General features: G+C 37.7%; 1 protein-coding gene across 3 annotated transcripts in view; it reads right to left on the bottom strand.

Annotated features, from left to right (window-relative positions):
- The window catches only part of SUPT3H (SPT3 homolog, SAGA and STAGA complex component), a 254,882-nt gene that overhangs the window by 94,085 nt on the left and 135,982 nt on the right, over positions 1 to 24,815 (bottom strand). For all 3 annotated transcript variants that reach the window (XM_053937711.1, XM_053937712.1, XM_053937710.1), the window contains exon 4: positions 2,640 to 2,753. In XM_053937711.1, coding sequence (XP_053793686.1) covers positions 2,640 to 2,753 — 114 coding nt within the window. The remainder of the gene's footprint in view (positions 1 to 2,639; positions 2,754 to 24,815) is intronic.

Raw genomic sequence — 24,815 nt, 5'->3', positions numbered from 1 at the left:
CCAGGCTCTGCTCTGGGGTGCAATGAAGGATAAAAACATACTTTAAAAACCCAAATCTCAGAACATATGCAAGACAATGCTCTGAAGATTTAGAGATGGAGACAAAAGGAGAAAAGAAGGATTCAGGTTCAAACAAAAACACAAACATCAAAAATACAAAACACAAAAGTACCAACATCTTCTCTTAACTCTAGAAATTTTCACAGCCCTGGAGAGATATGTAATCATGCCCATGCTAGGAAATACCATGGTAACCTTCTAATCCAACAGAAAGGAAAAAATAGAGGGAAAACAATAGCCCAAGTCCAAGGCATACCTGTTTTCATGTAAAAATTAGGAAAGGAAGTCTGAGTTTTTCTAAGTATGTCTTGCTTCGTTGTATTTCTTACTCATTGGTATGAATTATAATTCTCAGAGCTTACAAAAAACCAAACACGGTAAATTGTACAGGTAATAGTGATGCCTTAAGTTTTAGCTTTTCTATTTTTCAGATTCTGTACTGTATGGTGTGCGACTCTGAACTTCATATAAATTCTTAGTAAGTTCTCTTCACAGTTTACTTAGACAAAACCATCCTTTTCCAGCCTGAGAACCAAGGACACCACTGCAGCTTCAGGCCCAAGAAGTGTAAAAAACAGCGAATTGAGGAAAGCAGTCTGGGAGGATGGAACTTCCTAACCTGCAGCTGTAATCGGACAATTAACCCCAATATGCAAATGGACCAAAACTTATAAAAGTGTGAAAACTCGTGACCCATCATCTATCTTGGGTGGAGCCTCAGCCAGGCTCTTGTGTTGCCCAAGGTGTAGCCTTTAAATAAATACCTGCTTTACTATTTAACTTTGTCTAGCCTCTGTTCCAGGTAGCCTCTCTAGGCATCAATAGCACAAATGTGACAGATTTTGTCTTGGGAAAACCAAAGAAAGCAAAAAGGAGGGAGATTTCCTCAGAGAGAGAAAAGAAAGCACCATGAAGGGTCATAAATGTAAAATCTGAACAACAGATATTTGTGTCTGAAAAAGGCCCTGATTTCCTAACTCCTATTTAATGTTCATTCTTTAATTAACATTCATTTCCCAAGGACATAAGTTTGAAAAGGCTGTTTTACATTGCTTTAGCACGAAGAGAAAGAATCACTTTTAAGCCATGAAAAGGCTGAGGAAAAAAAATAAACATGCCTTCAGAACATAATTTCCTCTTTATTGCTACTGCAAAGTTATGAAATGAAATCTATTATTTAATTACATTGGATCAAGCAACAGGAAGGGAAGGGAGTGTTTGAGTCACAACATCCCTGTAAGGATAAATTACTACACTTCCTCTTACTAAAAGACAGTTTTAATGAAAATGTGAAAATGGTTAAAATCAAACTACTGAGAGGTAGAAAGACCTTGCTAACATAAAAAACACATAAATGTACTCTGAAAATCTGAACAGAAATAGTGATAACAAAACAGGAGAAGAGTAGTAACATTTCTGCCAGAACATCAATAGCTTGAAAATTATTACATTTATTCAGATTCTGAAGTCAGTTTAAAAACTATACAACAGCTTCTGGGCCTGCTCTGTTTAATGCTTTGCATTGGAGATATTTAGATAATCTATTATGAAAACTTCAAAATTTATCTCCTATTACTACCAAAACTTTATTAGCCATGTGGGATTTCCCTTAGCTCTGCCTCATAATGTTTACTAGATCCTTCAAATTGAATGCAACTGTTGGAATAGTTAAAGCATTTTATTTCCTAAGTAGCTTCTTGACATAAAAATTTGTGAGGGCTTTAAAGTCTAATAAGCAGATAGACCGAATTCTAAAATCTTGGAATAGTTCACCTGGCAATTGATAAAGAGCCCACAATTGGGATATGAATGTGCAAATGCTGTGATCTTCAATATAATTTAAATTCACTTTGACTTGGGTGGAGATGCTCTGAAATAACCTTTTCTGGATACATTCTCTTTTCTCAATGTTAGAATACACTAAAATATGAGGGCATTTCACAAATAATTTGAATAACAATGGAAAACATCTTTGAAGTTGTTCAGAAAGCGCCTCCTAAGCCCCAGGGTGGTATGGGAGACAGATATTTCTTTAAAAAAGTTATCCTGGAGGCAGCAGAGACTGGTTCAGAGACTGGACTGACTTCTCAGGAGTGCAGCATGGATGACATGAAAGGGATGAGTGGAAAACATGACAGTTTTTAAGAAAGATGCAGAGAGGTTTTGAGACAAATAAAGGAAACAAGACAGAAAAATCTCTTTGCAAAAATTTTCGAGATCAAAGACGTTCATGGAGTCCTCCTAGTATTTGGTCCATGGTCTACTTCCAAACTTCTAACAGTCCATCAAAGTGGTCATAAAAAAGCCCTTTTAATCACACAGAGTACTACAGAACCCCATGACTCTTGTATTATTTAAAGAAGTTTAATCTTCAATGGAAAATTTAGGAGGTTACTTGCTCTTCATGGGTAGAACTTGGACTTTACCTGTTGAATGTAGGAAAACAGAAAATGGGCCATGAACCTCCTTGAACATTGTGTGTATTTCTTATTATTCTCTTAAAATTCAGGTTATTAGCCACTGTCAGACTTGAACTTGAAATTTGGTCACATTTAATGAATTTTTGAATATTTACCTACCAATGCTTGATAATTTAAGCTTGTACATCCTCTAACTGGGTATGAACTGGAAAGGCTTTGGCACACAGTCAGTCCAGTCAATCCAAACCACTGCCAGCTGACTGAGCCAGGAGTCTGATAAAATAAAGGAAGCAGAGTTTCATGTCAAGGGACGACAGTACTCGGTATTTTGTAAAAACCTCTGAAAACTGGCAACAGGTCCAAGCAGAGAAGACAAATAATTTCCCCTACCCTGAGGAGAACTCTGCTTTGGGAATCCAACTGTGCAGCCTTGTAATTAAGTGCAGCTCCACTGAAACTGCTCACGTGTTAAGTTACGAAGGCTGAGCACAAAGCCAGGATATCCATTACTGGTGTCAGAGGAGTCAGAAGATAATGCTAGTGATGCCAGTGGGGAGGAGGAGAATTAGTGTTTCCAGCATTCATCTTGATATCTTGTGAGGAACAAAGGAAAGTGCCAGCAGGTCTAAGTTCCAGAAAAACATCACTGAAATCTTCAAGAGAAGATGAGGGTCTCTGGGCAAAAAAGCAAGGATGTAAAGTAACATCTTGATTCTGTGATTCTGTCCATGGTAAAGGCTGAGCCTGAGTACAACCACCAGGATTCTGATGTTTATCTCCTAGAAAAATTGTAACACAGGTTTCTACAAAAAGAGATCTTTATGTTTCTGCATAAGTGCACAGTTTAAAGGGGGTGAAAAAAGGATATTCTTCTCTAATTATTAAAGATATTCTCTGCAGTGCTTATGGAAATAGAGGGAAGACTACAGATGGTAAAGTGCAACAAACAAAAAACCCACAAAACAAGAAAACACAAAAACACATGACAAATTAATGGAAAAATACCTTCATTCCTGAAAAACAATAGGAGAATTCCATTTATCTCATGCATTTATAAGAAGGTGAACTCAAATATTAGATACAAACTGTTAACTATGCTTACCGAAAAGAGTGAAGAGTGAGTGAAACCAATACAGGTGTCACAAAGATAGAAAGAAATCTCTGTTCTCACAATGACAGAGTGGATGATGCTTCTCTGAATGATCTTCTCTGAGGAAGGAGTGATCCAATGGGAAATGTAGAGTGTTGATCAAGAGGTAGCACAGAAAAGATGAAGGCTGGGTAAAAGTTTAGAAGGAACATTAATTATTGAGGGGGATTTAACAGGTCAAGAAAGTAGGGGGTAAGATTTTTTAACAATCAAGACAAAATTGTCCATTAATACAGTTCACTCCCCTTTTGGGTTGCTGTCAAGGCTGGCTCCTGTACTGTGGAAAAGGCAAGTTACCTGTGTGAATTTTACATGTACACATGACAGTGAGATCTGCTCTACATCCACTTCACAAACAGGCCAAAGGAGTCAGAGAACCACACCCCACACATGGGCAGGTATTTGCCTTCATTTGCCTCCCTCCCCATCCAATTAGCAGCACTCCTTCACTGTTAACAATCTACCTCTCATGCAATAGGAAACAGCTGCAAAATAATGCAGAAATATATATATGTGTGTGTATATATATATATATATCAACCCCAAACCAACCAAACTTCTACTGAGCTTAAATTTAGAGTTTGTTGTATCTAAACTTGTATGCACTCCTGAGCAAAAACTATAAATATTTCCCAGAAGCTAAAGCTGTGAAATGCAGAGGTGATTTAGCAGACATGCAAACCATAAAAAATGTGCCCGATACATTTCTCTTCTAATTTAAAGTGGGCCAGTCTTATATCATATAGAATCATAATTCTCAGTGACATTTAAACCAAAAACTAACTAAACATTTAAACTAAAAACCTGCAAACCTCCATAAAGCTTTACAAACAGTCATTTTAATATAAAGCTAAGAGACAGTAGCATAAACAATGTCAGCACAGTAACTACTTTGCAGCTCAAAACCTGCACCTGGAATACTAGAAAAGTAAACTCATATTCATAACAAGTCACTTTTCAATCAGTGGCTTTTTGAAGAGGAATAGGATCTGTAGCATGCAAGAAAGCCACACTATTAGAAGTCAAGAAGTATAGGAATAAAAGACGGCCAAAAGTAAGGCTTAATTAGGTTTGCAAGTCAAATTAAGAAGCAAAGCAAAGGAGGCTTCAGACATAAACCAGTATAAAAAAAGATAATCTGTGCTGAATGAAATAGAGATGGAAAATCTAAACATGGTTCCAAAACAGGAGAATCATTTTCACTGAGCATTGAGAAGAACTGAGGTTTTGAGCATGGGAGCAAAGGCTGCACAACTCATGGAAGAGATATATTGGATAAAATTATTTCTACTGTACTGAATGGAGTAAAACTCAAAGATTTTAATTCACTCCAGTCATTAGCACTGGATATCTCTGATGTGAATGAACTGTAAACATAACAATGTCTGCTGGCATTAATATTCAAATAAATCAGCTTTGTTTGGGGAAGCTGAAGGGATCAAGTAATTATAAGCTGCTGCCTATGAATAATTGAAAAGCAATTAAAAAGATGACAGATCCAAATTCTTCTTGTTAATGTCAGATGACTTAATGAGGGACGACAGCCACAAATTGAGATTTTGGAAGGATCGAGGAGGATGTTAGGAAAACCTCTCTCATGGAAGGACAGAGCAGCTCTGCAACAGTTAAACAGGAGAAGCTCTGAAAAAATTCCTTGGTGGAGTTGCCAAAGCATGATCCAGACAAGGCCATGGCTGAGCAGATCTGGTACTGGTGATTGTCCTTATTTGAGTGCGTTGGATCAGATATCTCCAGGGGCCTAACTGCATTTTGTATATCCTTGCAGAGTTTTTGAGTAGAAAAAATTACTTCTGTTCCTAAAGGTTCCAGCAAAACAGCCACCCTCTCCTCCATTTGGAATAGAGTTCCCTATCTACTGCTACACCAAAATTAAAAATCAAAAATAGTGTGTCAACAAAGTGAAAGTGCAGAAGGAGACTGAGGGCTCTACAAGAGACAACACAGATGGAGGTGAGAGCAACCTCACATTTTTGAATTGCTGCTACAATTGTTAATATCCCCAGTATTCACCAGGAGGAAAAGCCTGCAATGGCACTGTTAATAAGGAGCCAAAGAAAGGTCTGCTCCTTCACCCCAGGCATCCCACTGTGCACTGAACAAGAGGTAGGATGAAATTTGGTGCTTCCTTCAGTAAGAACAAGTAAATGCATAAAAATAACAGGCTTAGTCACAGCACGTCATCGAGGCTGAGAATGGTAGTTGTGTGTAAAATGGGTTGAGCAAAGTTATTGGGGTTTCTTTTGATACAACTTGAATGAAAATCAGCTTCCAAGATGGTCTAAGTATTCCCGGAGTAGACTCCTTAATTATTTACAGCCTTGGTTCATTCAGATAAATAGGCTGTGCTAATATGTGTTTGAGCTTCACTTAGGAGAAAAAAAAAAATGGTTATTTGTTACAGATGTATCTCTGTGCTGGGTCCTCACCACATGCTGCAACCAACAATAAAATGCAGAGTGGTTGAGCTCGTGCCTCACAGTAAACTTCAGAATTTCATCTAGTTCTTAAAACCCTGTAAGCTAAAGCCTAAAGACCTAATGCACAAGGCCTTTTTAATGGATTCATGTACAGTGATTTAGGGTTGAGTTACTATTGTTAATAAACTTAAGGCTGTTGGATTTTTTACATTCTCTTTAGATGGATTTCCCTTTATAACTTACAGATGTAATAAACTGTAATGCATCAGCTAATGAATGAGAGATAAGTCTCATGAGATAGTAGCATCATAAAGAGTGTTTCTCCTTTGTAGTGTTGCTTGCAGTGAAACTGGTAGCAGAGACAGTGGAACTGACACTGAGATTCCCCCCACTAGGACAGATTTCAGATTGTAAATAAACAGAAAACACCACAAAAAATATACATTGCAGAGCCCTTTTTCATAGTCTGGGAGTACTTTGTAAGGAACATTATGCCCATTTTTCTAATTTAATACCTGATGCACAGAAACAAAAATCAATTAATCTACGGTCACTTTAGATTTTACTGATTCTAGGTCATCCTTCACTACTTGACCCTGTCTTGAGTATGACCCAGTGGGGAACAGCTATAACTTTTATCTTGTCAGTGTCAAGGACAAACTGTATTTTTTATATGTCCCTCCCATTATCTGCAATCTAATCAGTACAATGGCAATCTGTGCAAATAATTCTATAGAGCACTCTGTGATGTCCACGTTTGGTTGTCCTATGGTAAGTTCAGTGATATCTAATGTCAGCTGATGAGCACTGAATGTTCTGTTAAATGACATTTAATGTCAGAAACTAGATATAAAATTTGCTGAGCAGATTTCCCATCTCACAATGCACAGAAAATGCATCTGGGTGCTTCCCATTTCTTCAGCCTTCAGTCAGCTGTAGAAGTTCAGGCTTCCACAGTCAATGCAAACAAAATCACCAGGAGAATTCACATACTGTGGCTCCAGGAAATGTGTCATTGATCATGCTACTGGTCTAAGATGCCCATGTGATTGCTTAATGAATTTGCAGTCATTCTCTGGAAGACTTTATTAAACAAAGTCAAAGCAAGGCTAAAGGATCTTCTGATAGATTTTTTTTGGCCAAACACAAAGTTGAATGCTGTAGCAGTAATCCCAGCATGGGATTAAATAGTCTCTAGTTTGAAAATCTAGTTTAATTTCAGTGGATTTACATGCTTTTGTTAATAAAGAAAGGGTAGAAATAGTGTTGTATTCTATCATCTGCAGACTAAAGCAGTGCGTATGGTCATGTAAGAAATATTATCTTAGATGGACACTGACAAATTCCACACCTAAATATTAATAAGTAGGTTCTACTAATAGCAAATCATTCATTGAGTGCATACAACGGCATTTCTGGCTGCAGTACAATGATGTGTACATGAGTCCTAGAAAATAAATGTGTTCATTCTCAAAATTTCCCTGTACTCCTGCTTCCAGTCTGTGAATGCCAAGTATTAAAGTAAATGTAGAAATACTACTTTCATTTTTGGGCTTTATATTTAGAACAGAAGGAGCTTCCTACAAACCAGCAAGAGCACAACATTTGAAGTCACTCTTACAGAGTACAAATTGAATCTCCTTGGTCCCAGCAGAGCTGAAGACTGAAATGATTTCTTGTCCTGGCACTCCATTTTCTATTTATTTTCTGCCCCAATATTTTACAGAGGTGTTATTTCTGAAAAGTAATGCTTCAGTACAAGTCACTTTTTGTAATAATGGTGTAGCCAGCAGTGTGCTGGAACACCTACTTTATAATTACATGTTGTAATTTCAAGTGTGCCATTCTTGCCACCCATCTGATCCAGAATAATAATGTGTCACAGCTTAGCTTTCTGTCATGGAAAATAATATAAACAGTGATCATTTCCATGAGAGAATAGGGAGTCACAGTACTCCCCCATCAAAATATTTTAATGTATCCTCTTTTCTTTCCTACCCATGTTCCCACCTCCCACATCAGTGGCTGTTTCAGCACTGAGCAGGGTTGGGGAAAACTGAGTGGTGCACTTCCCTTCCATCACTGGGACCACAATCCAAACCTGATCTAAAGTTCTAATTTACATCACCACTGGATCTCAACCTCACAAAATGCCCTGTCCACAGCTGCACATGAGCATCAGTGGCTCCCTGGGCTCAGGAACAGACAAGCACAGCACAAATTACCAAGCCTAAGTTGCATCTCTTGCTCTTCAGGTTTCCAACAAAAAGTTTCCACAAAGCAGAGATCCTAATTTTCTCAAGTTCATCTGTGTTTTACAATATTCTCAAATTTTTTTAGTATTTCCTCCACACATCTCTTCCAGTGACACCAATGCTGGCTAGTAAAACACAACCTCTATTCAATATAATCTTACTCCTGCTTTTTAAAGGAAAAAAAAAAGAAAAAACCACCTATGTGTGACTGGATTTGTGATAGCTGAATTTGAATGTCCTATCAAGTTGGGGTTTTTTAACATTCTAAAACTCTTTACTTTTCAAAACTTACTGCTAAGTTTTTAAAAGAAAATTTTACTATAAATTCCTTTCTCACTGTTGTTTATCTGTAATTAGCCTTTCTTCTGCCATGTTCTATGCCCCATTTCACTTAAGAATAACATTCTGATTTGAATATGTGAGAAAAATGTACTTGGTCATTTTCAAGTTAGACAAGACAAAAATAAATTTCTTACTTCAAAAGGAATAAGCCTGTAGTATTTATGTACTCAAGTAATGACTTTTGAAAAAAGTCAATCTTCAGTGAAACATCTTCACAAATATCTAATAAATGTTCCATGAAGTTAGAAATAAGCAAGGATTAATCCAAATTTAAAAGGGTTTTTCTACCATTTTACTTTTTCCTGTTTTCCTGTTTTTGTCAAGAGGTTAGAAAACAGTTGCAGAATAAATGTCAAATATTGTTAAGTTGAAAGCACGGTTTTGACCACAACACTAATATTCTCCCTGAACTTCAAAAGGTTCAAATCCTACTCAAAACATATAAAGGGGAACCTGCCCAGAGAAATGCTGGAATGGCCTCCCTGAAGTATCCAGAAACAAGTGGATGTGGTGCTGAGGGTCGCGGTGTAGTGGTGGACTTGGCAGTGCTGGGTTAACAGTTGGACTCAATGATCTTAGAGGGCTCTTCCAGCCTTAATGATTCTGTGACCCTAAAAATCCGCACTGCTTAGGTATGGCACAAAGGAAGATACAGAGAAAAAAAATGGGCAGAAGGTCTCAGGGAACATTAGGGCTTTAAGCAACTCTCAGATTAAGGGAGGAAAGATAAGGAGCTTGGTTTAGTCCTTCCTGAATTTCAGTGGGTAAAAAAGTACTTCTAGGGAAATGTGCCAAAATGCAGTCCTGAGTAAACACAGACGAGTCGAGATGGAGAGAGAAATATTCAAAACACCAGTGCTAAGATGATATTGAATCCTTGAAAGCAGATGAGGCTTGAAAGCCCACTGATGAAAAGGAAACAGGGTAAGAAAAGAAATTTGTGGGATGCCCAAAGAAAGTAAGAAAATTCTGTTGAAAGATACATTGAATTACATAGTGGAGGGAGAGGAAGATTAGAAGAATATGGTGTTTCTCTTTGGGCTGAAAAAAACGCCTTCACTTTAAAGTAAGATTTAAAAATTATGTAACCACTGTGAGAAGAATCCCTTCATAGTTAGAGGACTGGAGATCAAAAGAGCCTCAAAAATAGTTCTTTGCTCCACATGCAAGAGCCATGTTTTCCATTCTAATGCGTAGTATTTGCCACAGACTTGATGCACTCCCTGGTCAGTTGTCCTTTCTCTTTAACAGTAAAAGATTAAGAGTAAGCCCATTCATGTGTATTTCTGATGGAAACCACCAACCCACTCCCCTTCTTACAATGTTACACTTGTCAAAGAGTTGTACTGAATATAAAGTTCCACATTACCTTTATCTTCTGTTCAAGTAGTACAGAGGCAAACTGTTTTGCACCTGCAGCTTTTATAAGGCTGGAGTGGGATTTTAAAGGAACTGCTGAAGTGGTTGAACACTTTACGTGTAAGACCCAGCCTGTGCTCTACATATTTATATTTGTTTAACAAATCATTATCAGCCAAATTAAATTGAAGTGTGAAATATGGCACTCTGGAAATATGACATATACTATTCTTGCCCACTGGTGGAAAGAATAAGGCAAGAAAATAGGAAAAACTCTCATGCCATTCACAGGATTTTGAGTGTTAAACAACCAGGCACAAAGATGCATAAATCACTGAGATAGATGCATAGATGAAAATGTTTTTTTTGTTTGTTTTTTTTTTTAGAGAAACAGCAGTACTTCTTCAGTAAAATAATGCTTAGCTCTTTTAATCACACAGCTAGTGGGTTCAAGCATGTCTATCTCCAATCCATTCAGGAGTGGACATTTTCCTAATGCTTCAGCATGACCAATTCTCTTCTCAGTCTTCTTTGTGGCCTCAATTCAAGTTCTATATGCAGTTCTGGGTGCCACAACATAAGAAAGACATAGAGCTATTAAAGAGCATGCAAAGGAGGGATACAGAGAGGGTGAAGGGGCTGGAAGGGAAGCCTCATGAAGGGCAGCTGAGGTGATTTGGTTTGTTCAGTCTGGAAAAGAGGAGACTCAGGACAGACTTCACTAGGGTCTTTAACATCCTCACAAGGGGAAGAGGATGTGGTGACCAGAGACAGGATTTGAAGAAACAGCTGGATCTGAGTCAGGGGAAGTTTAGGTTGGCTATAAGGAAAAGGTTCTTCACACAGAGGGTGGTCAGACACTGGAACAGGTCCCCCAGGGAAGTGATCACAGGACCAACACTGGCAGAGCTCAAGAATTGTTTGGACATCGCTCTCAGGCACATGGTGGGATTGTTCCAGTTGTCCTGTCCAGGGCCAGGAGCTGGGCTCAATCCTTGTGGGTCCCTTCCAACTCAGGATATTCTTCACTTCTGTGACCTTCAATTCAGAATTGTCTACAAATAGAGATCTCTCTCCAGGGCATGTCAGTAAGAAGGAATGCAAAGCCAAATGCAAGGCTTTGATGAATTTATAAAGAATGGAAACACCATGGATAAGCACATGTATCACACCAGTGCCTGTTCCCAGCTGGGCTCATGATGTTCTGGAAAATTGCGACAATCAAGAGCTTTGCCATGAGGATGCACAAGTGCCACATGGAAGCAGAAAGGCCACATGTAATGTTAAGTTGAATTTGCTACCAATTTTCTGACATAAATGCATTTTGTTTTGAAAATACTCATGCTCTAAAACCCTTTTAGAGGAAATACATATCAGAGATTGATAGCAGCCATCACTGCCAAATGCCAAAGCCTGACCATGGAGCACTGGCAATCTTTCTCACTCTCTCCTTGAAGGACACATGTTTGTATCAGGAACTTCTTAATTTTTTTTTCCAGAAAAAACTTTTTTTTTTATTTTTTAAAGCATATCATACATGATTGCCTAATAGACATTTATATAATTCTTCACAAAAAAAGTGAAACTATTCACACAGGTTAAAAAAAATAAACAAAAAATAAACAACAAAGAAGAATGAGGCTTTTATGACTCTCATCTAGAAGAGAGAAACCTTGAGTTAAATTTTGTTGCCTGAACTGGGGAGGAACTGAAGTATCAACCTCCTGTGTACTCCAGGCAGCTACACAGAGAATTGAACCCTGATGCAGAGGAAGTTTTTTTCTGTATTTCAAAGAAATCTTCAAAATATTTTAGTGTCATTCAAATACAGGAAGGATCTCTTTTCAAGCTTTATAATAATTATTGCTCTGGAAACCTTATAATATAAACTTCAGGCCTAATGGCCACTGAGTGCCAGTGGACTAATTAATTTCTCTTAGGTTATTCACAGAAAATAAGTAATTTACTTACAGTCAGTTTAGTCAAAAATGAACATTGCCATAGTCCAAGATAACATAGATGCAACAGGCAATGCAATATTTTGCCTGATAAGATTCATAAATCCGGCCATAAGCCTTCAGTGCTAAGACAATGCCATACATAAGCAATGCACCCACATTCAGTCACATCTTAAGTTTTTTCTGCTTCATCTTTCCCCACTAAGAGTCATCAAATGCACATTCAGCAAATCTGGTACTCAGAAATAAATGACACCCATAGGCACATGTCCCAAATCCCCCCATTAACCAGCATGGGTTGGAAAGTTCTCAAAACCTTCCTTGGGTTCTCAGAAATAACTGCCACCTTCAATTTTATTTTCTCAAGATCTTTACCACCTCCAGTTGCAGAGATGTGAATGATGAATCATTGAACTGACATCCCAAAAAGGATCATCTGTCATCTGTTAAAATTACAGGCTATGGAGGTAGGGATGTCTGAAGTTAAGCATAGGTCTGATTTCCTTTCTATAATTTTGATTCCTTTAAAACACTTGAGATAAAGGGCAGCAGAAATAGCTTAGTCCTTTACTAGTATTGTTTAAGTGGAAAAAAAAAAGGTAAATATTTAAAACCTTTGTATTCATTTTTGAAGAATTATAAACATCTTTATTCTGATGAATAAAATGTTGCACTCATTAAAAGGGTTTTGCAATACCTGAGAAAAATCAGGCACCAGATGTGGTTGATTGGACTTATGAAAAAAATTGTATTTGCACATGCCAATGGATAATTGTTTGGAATTCAGAAACAAAATCTACAAAGTTTCCATCTGCAGCAGCCAGAGGGCTGGAAATTGAACAGAATTTCCCCTACAATTTTTTCTTCTAAAAGCTCTCCCTGGCAGCTCTGTGTAGCACTGACCATATGAAATGAAAAGGGAATGAGGTTTTTCTCTTATGTTCTCAATGCCTCCCCTTCTGCCCCTGAGCAGCCACGAGAGTGACAAGACTGGTGGGAGAAACCTGTTAGGTGTCTCCTCCTACACAGATGCTTTCCAATTAGCACTTATCTAGATCTTATTTATGGTTTTAAAGACATAGAAATATTCCTCTCCAAAGACAGCAAAATGCAGCCCAGAGGCACTGGGTAACTCGTGCGCTCACACAATCAATACATCACAAAACCCAGTGCAAACCTCAGGAAATTGGTTCTGTCTCCACACATAGGAGACACAGCACCTTCCTATCAGCAGAGCAACAAAAATCAGAACGTATTTTCTTGTGATTTGTCATCCTATCCCGAGTATCCTGAGGGATTATCAGAACAGGCAGTGGAAGGCCAAGGATGAATTGTTCAAGACTTCAGCTAATTAATAGAAGGAAAAAGATGGTCAGTTGACAAGGGAAAAGAACCAGCTATTGTTCTGATGATGAAAGATGCACTTCAATAGGCAGGCAAGTTGCCTCCACCCTCCATTATAGCTCAAATAGTTTTGCTGGTGGTTCTTTTATAAGAATTCAATTGTTCCAAAGATATAGAACTTCCAAGGAAAAATAAAGCAAAAAATCCTGCCTTAAAAATTTAAAATCTGAGAATTTTAATGCAGCCTTTTGAGACAAAACCAGTTTTTTCATCAGCCAACACTTAGTCAAGCATCTTAAGAGACCAGGCTGTCAGTCAATCCAGAAATAATGAACAGGGACAATGGCAAGGAGGGTGAACATAATGGGGAATTTCATGACAGAGGAAAAAAAAGTGAAAAAAAAAAAAAAAACCTGACAGTGAGGATGAAGTATGGCATATGTATAATATCTTTCCTGTACTGGGGCCTGCACAGATTTTATTTTTAATTAAAAGCATTATTCATTTTAATTAGCACTCATGATTTGTAAGCGATGCTATCTTTGAAAAACAGATAGAGCAATGACTCCAGACTATCCAGTTGGATTTATGTGATATGGCTGCTATACAGTTCAGAAACAGAGAGATAAAAATGCCCTGTAAATGAAGAAATAAGGCAACTCCTCCACAGCTAAAGCATAATATGAAAGTCATGTACAGGAAAAAGGACATTAATATTTAAATGTTATTTTCAGCCTGACAATAAGTAGAGAAATTTTCAAATCATCATGGACACAGCCCAGTCCAGTTCAAAAAGATCTGATAAACAAAATCTGAACTAAAATTAATTCAGTTTTAACAGGTTTGCAACCATGGCATCTTTCAAGAAAAAAAAAAAATCATCCATTGACCCGTGCTGTTAAATTCAGAGTTCTAATCCAAAATCAATTGTGCCTCAGCCAGCTTTCTATCAGCTGAGTCTTTTTTTTGGCAAAGACTCAACTCAAAATGAAGGGAATGTATTGGGGTGATAATTTGCTGCACGAGCACCTATAGGGTTGTTAAAATAAAGGTGCTGTGCCACATGCAGGTGTTCCAACATTCTTAAACAGTTCCTCCAGTATCCCCAATGCATTGCAATTTCAAAGTAAGCAAACCCAGCAACAGCAATTCTTCATCTCGAGTTTGGTTTGGAGCCCCGTCTGGCAAACGATTCCGATCCCTGCTTTAAAGCACATCCCTCCTGTTCAAGCAGTGATGATGGACTGCAAGGAGCTGCATTAAGGTCTCAGACAAGGAAATTACTCTGGCTTCAAACTGTCAAGTAAACTTTGCAGCTTTGTACTTCACAGAGTACAGTTGGTGATAAAGACACAGGAACCCCAGGCTGCTGGTTTTGGCCATAAAAACGCCGATTGAAGTAATCACCCAGTACAGCATGTGATGAGGAATATCATTTACACAGCAGAGACACACACTTGGTGAACTGATACACTTCCAAACACTCTAAAAATTGCTTTTCCTCATCTACCCCCAAAATCCTTCCTTTGAAGCCTTCACGGGACAGGAATGTGAGACACTTTCAATCCCAAGATGCAATAACAATCTGATCACAACTTTGACAACTGTATTTTTAAAAAATAAGTATCTGCTTACACTCCTGTTAGTACATTCCAAAATTATGAGACCAGGTAAACCAAGCTGATGGAGGGATCTAGTGCTTAATCACAGCATCACAGAACAGGACAGGCAGGACCCAGGGATGTGCAGCTGCAGCCTCGCTTCCTCTCAGGCTACGAGATCAGTCAACTCCAAACTTCATTCAATAGCACAGGCAAAAACATTAAGCTTTCAGTGAGCAAAAGAAATGATCACAAGACATTTTTTCTTAAGATACATTTAAAATAGAGCATTATTTGTTCTCAGTTATTTAATAAGCCACACTATCAGGGCTGAAACATACATTCCCAAGTGGGATAGTGAGATAAACTCTGCCAATTTCACTACCATGGCACAACACGTCTTTTTATTTTTCAAAAGATAAAACACCTCATCGCCTTTTCAGCACACAGATAAGATACAGACACCTCTCAGGATGAATAAGGGCACTAATTGATGAAATGGAAACTGTTCATGTTATGTTGCTCTAAAAGATGTTTTTCTGCTGATCCAGTCTCCTTGAATAAAAATAACTGCATATACATACCATAGTGTTTGTTCCACTAGCAGTTTTTATGATCTTGGGTAAAAACATTATAAAAGCAAGTACTCATACTGGATGAAACTGCTTTGGGTAGGAGTCTGTGTGTTAGAGATGAGAACTGCCCTTGGCCATTCAGCCTGCATGGTATTTATGAGCAACACTTCATTTTCACAATCTTAGAATACTTACAATAAACAATAATGATAATAGTTTTCAAAACACTTGCTGAATTTCAAAATATTTTCCCAGAGAATAATGTTTGCCTCTCTCTGTTTTGATACGTGCCTTGGAGTCAGGCTGTTGCAGGGAACTGTGGAAAGGTAAGAATTTTCTGCTTATGATATTGAACAGTAAATCTTCAGCATTAGACTCTTAGATCTTAAAAAAATATTTACTATTGTAATATGCATGGCTTTATAAGCTATTTCAGAAAGTAATTTAGAATATGAAGAAACTAGATAAGCTTTTTCAGCTCAGCTCTGGAATTACAATTGCATTCTCACTCTAACTGCATAAATAACACCTTTCTCTGTCAGTTCTGGGATGCACAAATCCTTCCTCTCCATAAAATTTACCAACCTAATAAATACTGACCTAGAATCAGCAATTTTGGTATTTACTAGGGACTCTAACAAAATTCATAAATCAACATAATACCTAAGTGGGCAGTACCACAATCATTTTATATATTCTATATAACTATTTCACATAATATATTTCATGATCAGAAACATTACACACTTAGCTGGCAAGTCTCTCCTTTAGCATTCAATAAATGCCACACTTTTACATAAAAAAATGTATTTCAATCTAATGTTTATATTTTGACTGCACCTAAAATGTACTTATTGTATCATACTGCATCAATAAACGAACAATTATTTCTCAGTGGCATGAAAAATACATAGTGATGTCAGCAGCATTAAATTCTAGTGCCAAGGAGGGAAACAGTTAAATGTAGTTTAACTATAAAATTAATATTATACTAATTTTAATAAAAGGAAAAGATTTACCTTATTATTTTTAGTTCAGACATGCAGTCATGTGCAAGGTAATTCAATACCCACTGTATAAAATCTGAACTATGGAAATGTTTTACAGATGTTTCTAATCAGCTTCCTTTGTTTAACATTAGAGCTAACCTCCAGAAGATACATACAAGCTGCACATCCTACAGGTAATGCTATCCAGATGGGATGTTCTCCCTGAACATCCTGCTCACTAAAGCAAGGAATAAGGAATAACATAAGGGATATGCTGTGAAGAAAAAGCATCTTGGCAAAGCATTTCTAATGTCATTTCGGATTCAGTGCCACGACACATCTTTTCCAGCTTGCCTGCAGTACTTCTTGTGGAAAACTCCCAAACCATACAGCATAAAAATGTCTTGGGTTCAGACAGCTTTATGTTGATTGCTGGGCTCTAGCAAATACTAAGTACAGTAGTGATAGCATCTTAATTCTTAACTTCTTCCTTTGGTTAAATTGTACAACTTCCCAGCTGTTGGGTCTCTAGAATATTCTTGCAGTCCTATCCTATACTGAATTTTTTCTGGATACACCAATTTCATCAGGAAAACACTCCTGCAATGAATGCTGGAAGCATGTCTTTCTTGGCAACAAGGAATGAGCTTCCCTTGCCTGAATGCTGGTTGGCAGGGAAGAGCAAAATATCCCAGCTCCTTAAATTCATTCTTCTCTCATGAGTTAACAGCAGTGACTGAGAGAGGAGGTCTCCAGCTGAGGCATCACAGTGAAGTGATAATTTTTGTGTTAGACCACTCAATGCATCTGCTGAACATCATCAGCTCAATGCCTCATCCAGGTACTGCTGACTTAGAAAGGGAAAAGCCCTGAAATTCCCAGAGAACTCCAGGGATGCTTGCAGGAGTGCACCCTGTACCCCTTTTCTCTGGTGATCTGAGCAAAGGAAGGAAACAAAATCTCCCTTTAGCCCTCCAGAGACACAGCTCAGGCAGGGACCATAATTTGTCCAGCGTAAGGACTTGGCCCACACCCATAAACATCTCAGGGGCTCTCAAGTAGAACATGGAGGGAATTGAGGCACATAAATGCAGACCCTCTCTTCTCAACCAGGACATAAAGTATCTAATTCCAAATATTTTTTTTCAACTGCCCATTCACCAAACACAAGTATAACTATCAGGCCAGGCTTGCAGAAACCATCAGGCCAGGCTTGCAAAAAAAAAAAAAAAAATCAAAAACAAAAAACAAAAAAAAAAACAAAACAAAACAAAAAAAAAAAAAAAAAAACAAAAAAAAAAAAAAAAACAAAACAAAAAAAAAAAAACACATGGGAACAGGAAAATCCTCTGACACAAATACATTTTCAAAGAAGAACCAAGGACATAAGAAACTATATTTTCCACCAGGCAATTAGATCTTCCCAGAAATTATCCTGGCATCACTGTAAAAGCAGCTGTGTTCAGGGTGGCTGCAGAAAGATGTGGATATCTACAACAAATATGCTATAGATCCCTTCCTTGAGTGCATGAAATTCCTGGTCTACAGTCAGCAAAACAGAAATGAGATCCACAATCCAGTGCTTCTGAGCTGACTCCTGCCTACCTTAGAGGGACCACATCCCTTGGCAGAGCCTGGCTGGGAGTTCCAGCACATCTAACTACTAAGCACTAATAAACACTAATTAAAGTGTTTCCTGCCCCTGAGAAGGGCAGCAACTCTTGCGTATGAACACAGCCCTGTCTCTCATACTTGTATTGCTAAAACATTTGGAAGTTTTATAAAAATTTGGATTTTAAATGGCTTGTGACAGGTTAAGATTAACATCCTCCTACTGCAATTGCTTAGAAGCAGGGAACTGGCAAGACACAGGCTATATTTCAACCAGACAGGCATGTTTCTACTGACAGTGACAGAAACATTTCCACAAAATAGCCTCCTGCTGTCTCCAGCACTAATGAAACGCACGGCATACGGCGGCGGAACGGCACTACATTTCCCTCAGAATATGAAATGTAAACTCTGCCTTAACCATCCTCCAGAAATCCACCAGAGCTACAACTTCTGTATAACATTAAGTCTTTGTTAAATTAACTGCTGGAGGGCCTAACGGCTCATAAAAAACCCCACCATCTCCTAAAAACACCCCCAAAATTATGTCATGGGGAATGACTTGAGATGGAAATCCAATCAGATGTAACTCTTACCCATCACTTGTGTCTATGGCTGAAGGACCTCTAGTTGCAGGAAAAAGCAAAATAACTAATTAGATCTATGAACAAAATCCTGCTCCCCAAAACAGGTGTTTGCACACTTCACAACTGCAAGAACACATGTTTTACAGACAAAATTGGTAATGGTGAGGTGTAAACCTTTCACTTCCATGATCCTGAACTGCTTATTCAAACACACACAGTCCTGCAAGACAGAGTCTGAAGCAGCTTTGACAGCTTAGTTTTACTGGACCATAGTTATGCCAAAACATCCCAACGAGGGCACAGAGTCATTTGAAGTCCTTAACTTGAAATTCTATTATCCTCAGAGACATTAAATTATACAGTCAGTTCCTTTTTCACTTAATTATTCATTTTTGCTATATATCTATTCCATTTTTTTGTTATTTATAGCATACAGGAATATTCTACTGACACTGGTGAGTCATGAAACTGCAGTGTTTGCCACCATACAGTCACCAAAAAAAGGACATTGTTACACCAAGCTAAGAGACTGCAAATGACAAACACACAAACAAAACATGCAATGTGGACAGTAACAGTCTCAAAAATTCAACTGGTATGGGCATTTTTGCAGATATCAAAATAGATGGGAAGTTTAGCAACGGCATTTGGAATTTGGAAGAAGACAGTATTTGTTTCTGAAATTAAAGAAAGTACATTCTCTTCATAAGAACATAGAGGAGAGAATAAAGTTTACAATACTGACTTTATTCTAACAGGGAAGATTGACATAATTTTTTAAATGGATGTCACCAACCCACCAGGAGTTGGACCTTCATGAATCTCCACCTCAGGATGTTCTAGGATTCTATGAAACAATATAGCAGAGAATTGTGACAAAAGATGCAAATGTGTAGCATTAATGCAACAAGTCCACTGACTTTAAAGTTTGGGTGTTTCTTTTTTTTTTTTTTTTTTTTTTTAACAAAGAACATTTATTTTTCCCTTCAGAATTAAATTCACAGAATCACAGAATGGTTTGAGTTAGAAGAGATCTCTGGGAAAGAAAAAAATCAATCACTAAATCAGACTATAGATGGATATATCTAATGTTGAATTTGTTCACCTGGCTACATTTGGTGCTGTATTATAATAATGTAACAGAGTTAAACATGCAAAACATTTAAAATCACTTTTTGTAAATAATGAAGTTCACCACTAATATGAATTAATTACCATTAAAAATGAATAAATAAAAACAGGCAAGCTTTTATGAGACCCTGCAGCTATAGCTGAAGCAATAGATTTATAAAAATTAAGCTGAGTTTTTTAACCACAAATAATCACTATTAAAGATTATTTTGGATTAATTGCACATGTGAAATATATTAATACTTTAATCATGAGTGCTGGACAGAACCTTGAAAATAGGTATATTTGTTCTATTGGGGAAATCATATTCTTTGAAATAAACAACTTTGCAAGTAAGTACTGAGCAATATTTCAGTGATCATATAGAAAAATAATAACATCAAAAGATGTATTCAACAGTCTTATGGCACACACTCGGTACGCGGGGCACTCAGGTTCAACTTTACATTCTTCCAGCAAGTAGAAACTTGAATATTGGTCTCTCCTCTCCAGGGCTGTTGTCCTATACACAGGACTACCAGCTAGACAAGATTCCTCTTCATCTCAGCAGATTTTTACACTTTAAAAAAATTAGCTTTTAGTTTTGTTCTGACAAAAAAATAAAGCAAATGTTGAAACCTCCAAATTTTTAAAGGAACAGAATTTTTATTTTCCAGCCAAACACAGTAATTACAGAGACCTCTGAGCTGGACACGAACCCTGTAAAACTTGAGCAAGCATCTGAAATTTAGTACTTGGGCTGAAAATCAGGCAGCATTTGAATCAAGTCTAACAGGAATATAATAGAAATGCCACCACCTCCTATTGTAACTACTCCCATACTCACAGATTTGAAGGAGTTTTAAATGTATGGATAAATACTGAAAAAGGCCCAAAATGAACACAAAGGAAATTCAAGTCCTAAAAGCTATACCGGAGCAATCTGAAAGGCTTGCTTTAAACCTGTTAAAGGAAGGAAATTCACAGTTAAGACTGAAAATCCTGGCTGGATCTCCAGCTTTCAAATACATACACTGCCTTGCAGAAACAAAAAGGGGTACGCAAACTATACAAATCAAGACCACAGTGTCAGACTGGATTTCCAGTTTTAACTATGATTTGTGACATATTAGAGAACACTTTATTTCATTTTGTTTCCATAAAGTTGTAGCTCTCAGATGGACAGGCCAAGAATAGTCAAACTAGCTGAGGGTTTATTATAGCAGCAAAATCACCACCTTACTTGGGCAGTGAATGGATTTCTTGCTACAGGTCCACAAAAAATAGGAAAAAAAAATAGAAGAAAGGAAAAAAGGAAAATAAAAAAAAAGCAAGCAATACTTTCAGAAGGCACAGCACCAGATTTAACAATAACTGCCCCTTCCAGCATAAATCTCTTTGTTTTACCTCATACAGCACTATCAATCATGATATTCTGTGCAAGTATTTTAAAGCAACTTCTGGTAGTTTACATCAAACTTTGATTAGGCAGTTACCCATAATTTGTCAAAAAATGGGGTTTAATTTAATAAATAATTGTATGGATATACACCCATTTATATGTATATATTTAAGAGCTTTACTGAACAAAGGCCAAAATTAGTTTGAGATCAGAAATATGGCTCAGATGACCTCTTGAGGCTCCTTCCAGCATAGTTCTTCCACATAGTTCAGGATGGAAATTCCAGAGCAATCAGGGTAAAAAAATGTGTCATTAACCAAAAGGAAATGCTCAATTTATAACTGGCATGCCACAAACTCAGTGTGTGGAGAGGCTAAGAATCAACCTTGGTAGTGGGGACACAGAACAGGCAAAGTCCTAACAGATGTGTCAGAGCCATTACACAATTTTTGGGATGTCATCGAGATCACTTTTCACCTGTGAACAGGAATGACAGCGAAATCCAGAACCAATGTGAGGATTAACCAGTTATTATTGCAAAGAGCTTTGAAGAAAACAGGTGCTGAGTAAAAATGCTGTGTATTAGTAGGATGACTAATAAAAATGGTTAGTTACAAGGAGCAAGAAGCTAAAGCAAGGAGGGTACCACAGAAATCCAAGACATCTGGGGAGGAGTATCGGTGTAATAAAATGAAAATAAATGAATCCATGTTATTTGGCAATCCCACATGCAAACCACTTGAATTTTACACTTCTGGAGCTTATGTCATCGTTGAGCCTCCACCTTCCACTCTGAGAAAGCTGCAGTTTAGAGAACTAGTATTTTAAAGCATATATAAGGTGGCAATGGGGAAGCTTTTCAAGAAAAAAACTATCCTATTTAGTCAAGTCACAACAATTTAACTGGGACACTGTTGAATTGTTACACCAGAATTGAATACACCTCTCCCAGCATTTTTAAGAGGGGATGTAGAAAATCACAAATATTCCTTAAGATGTCAAGAACCTCTGGTATAGTTAGAGACTGCAAGTGTATTGTATATTAAACAAAGAAACGATCCATGCTTTTAAAATATCATCCATAGCCCTCCATAAATCCCCAAACCCCTCCCATTAAGGGTTACTGTGTGATTAATGTTTGTACCGGGCCATTTTAATTAATGAAACAATTCAGAGTTCTACCTTAAAAAGCTGCTTTGTGAAACTGCAGTAGTTGCAGAATATTTCACTCCTGGGCTTGATAAAACACTAAACCAGAAACTGCTTTCAAATAACTGCCTGCCACAGCACTTTTAGCCAACTTTTGCACCTGGTGCTGAGAGGAAAAGCCAAGTGAACTTTCACTCACTTGTTGCACGTCAGCTTCAATGCAATGTCTTTCTTCTGTTGTGTTTGGGTTTCTAACTGGAAGAGACAAGTAAGCTAAACTAGCAGCCAATCAATCCCTAAATTCTAAGAATGTAATAAAATTTGATACCAATAAATCTTTTCTTTTAACAGCCAAAAGAGATTAAAAAAGGAATTTGAAATTTTATCCTCCTCTGTACTTTCAATAGGACAATTACCTGACAACCCTGTTGAATCAAACAGCAAAATTAAAAGAGACACAATTAAGCTTCTATATACAAGGAAAAGGATATGCATTTATGCATATCCCTAGTAAGTCCTCCATTATATATTAGCCTTGATGTATTTTTCTTCCTCTTACAATAAAAGTTATTACACCTTTGGACTGTCAAATAAAAATCCAATTGGCTGAGACATGGACCGTCAATATAAAATGGCTTTGCACAGCTTCCCTCTTGCTACAACCAGTCAGTTTTTTTCAGCTGTGTCATTAATTTGTTTAATGACTTAGGGAAAATCCACTTTGTCTTCTTTGTACTTTCATTTCTCATCAGTAAAATGATCAATTTTTTCCCAAATTTGGAATGCTGATGTTGGCATAAGATCATCAAAGACAAAAATGGTAAACAATGTAAAAACCCACTCAAGAATTAGAGATGATAAAAAAGTAGTTGCTGAGTATTGTGAGAATGGTTGTTAGTAACAGTATCTGCTGAGTATAGTGAAGTTGATATACTGGCATCAGGCTGTGTGTCACTATACAAGTACTCATTTTTGATCTATATATAAGATATATCTTTGCTTGTATGTGATGGTGCAGAGATGCCAGCATTCACATCTCCATGTGTATGATACTGTCCACAGAAGAAGCATTTGTCACAAGACTTTCCCTGTTACCATGAATTCTTTCCTGAAATGTAGAATCTGTCCCTTCCCTTTCTTCCTCATCTTGTGCTCTCCTTCACACACAGACACCAACAGCCCCATTCCACCTGTTCCATCATTATCCACTTAAGTTTCTCTGGCCTCATCTGAAATTCAATTTGGAAGTAACACATCTGCTGACTCTCACTCCATTTACTACTTCTTGATGACTTCTCTGTCATCAGCACTTAATGTCCTGTAAAGCTACTTCCCAAACTCATTCTCCAGACCAGACCTTCTGCAGGCTCCAACGCACCAGCCACAGTTTCTCTTTCAAACCCCTCTGCCTCTTATTTCAATTATTCCCATTCTCTTGCTACTGAACATTTTGAGAAAGTCTCATGGGAAGCTCTTCCAAACTCTTTCCACTACAAGGTTGTTTTCATCTTTCTTTATCCCACTACTTTAAAAAACTCTTTGCTAAATCTCAGGTTTTGCATTCCTCATTCACAACCTGGGTTCCACTTCAAGCTCCATAATTCTTCTGCTACAAGAGAGAAAATAAGCATCCCCACAAAGCAGCTCTTAGTTTTTGTTCCTGAACACCTTCTCTTGCCATAAATCTTTGGCCTTTTCCCCAACTCTGACCCACCTCAGTAGCTGTATCATATCCTGCCCACTGAGTTCTCAATTTTTCTTTGCTCTCTAGTACTTTCCCTCACTGTATACAGATGTCCTCAGTCTATCCTCTCTTTTAAAGAAAAAGTATCTCAAGCCAGCCCGTCTCTCCAAATCTTTTCCAATTTCTTTCTCTTCATCTATTAAAAAACATAGATCCCAAAGTTTTCAGCTAATGCACAGACTTCTAACTCTTGTCTTGGATCAGCTCCAAGGTGACTTCTCATAAATCCCATCCCTTAAAACTGTTGACTGTGTGAAGGCACTGTGTGCCTCTTCCTAGCCAGAAACCTGGGCCTGCAGTATGCCTTTATTTTCTCTGATTTTTCTACAGCTTTTAACATTTTTAACACCCCCTTCGACCATCAAAGAAATTCCTGTTTACCTGCTTTCCTCTTGCATTGCTTTAAGGCTTCTGCCATGGGGGAATTCTCTCTCAGTTGGAAGTTCTGACTAAACATAGAAATCTACATCTGAGCTGGTCATCCAAGGTATAATTTATAGTCACTAGACAAAAATCACCCTTCTGGGCCCAAATTCACCTCACCCAGAAAATAAATCACAGAAACAATAATTGGTCTGGGCTGGAAGGAGCCTTAAAGATCACTCAGTTCCAACTCCTTGCCATGGGCAGGGACACCTTCCACTACCCCAGGTTGCTCCAAGCCCTGTCCTACCTGGCCTTGGACACTTCCAGGGATGGGGCAGCCACAGCTTCTCTGGGA

This window comes from Vidua chalybeata, chromosome 3 (assembly GCF_026979565.1).
Source record: "Vidua chalybeata isolate OUT-0048 chromosome 3, bVidCha1 merged haplotype, whole genome shotgun sequence".
NCBI classification, from domain to species: Eukaryota; Metazoa; Chordata; class Aves; order Passeriformes; family Viduidae; genus Vidua; species Vidua chalybeata.
The sequence above is the reverse complement of the archived record's forward strand: the minus strand, read 5'-3'. Positions and strand labels throughout refer to the sequence as shown.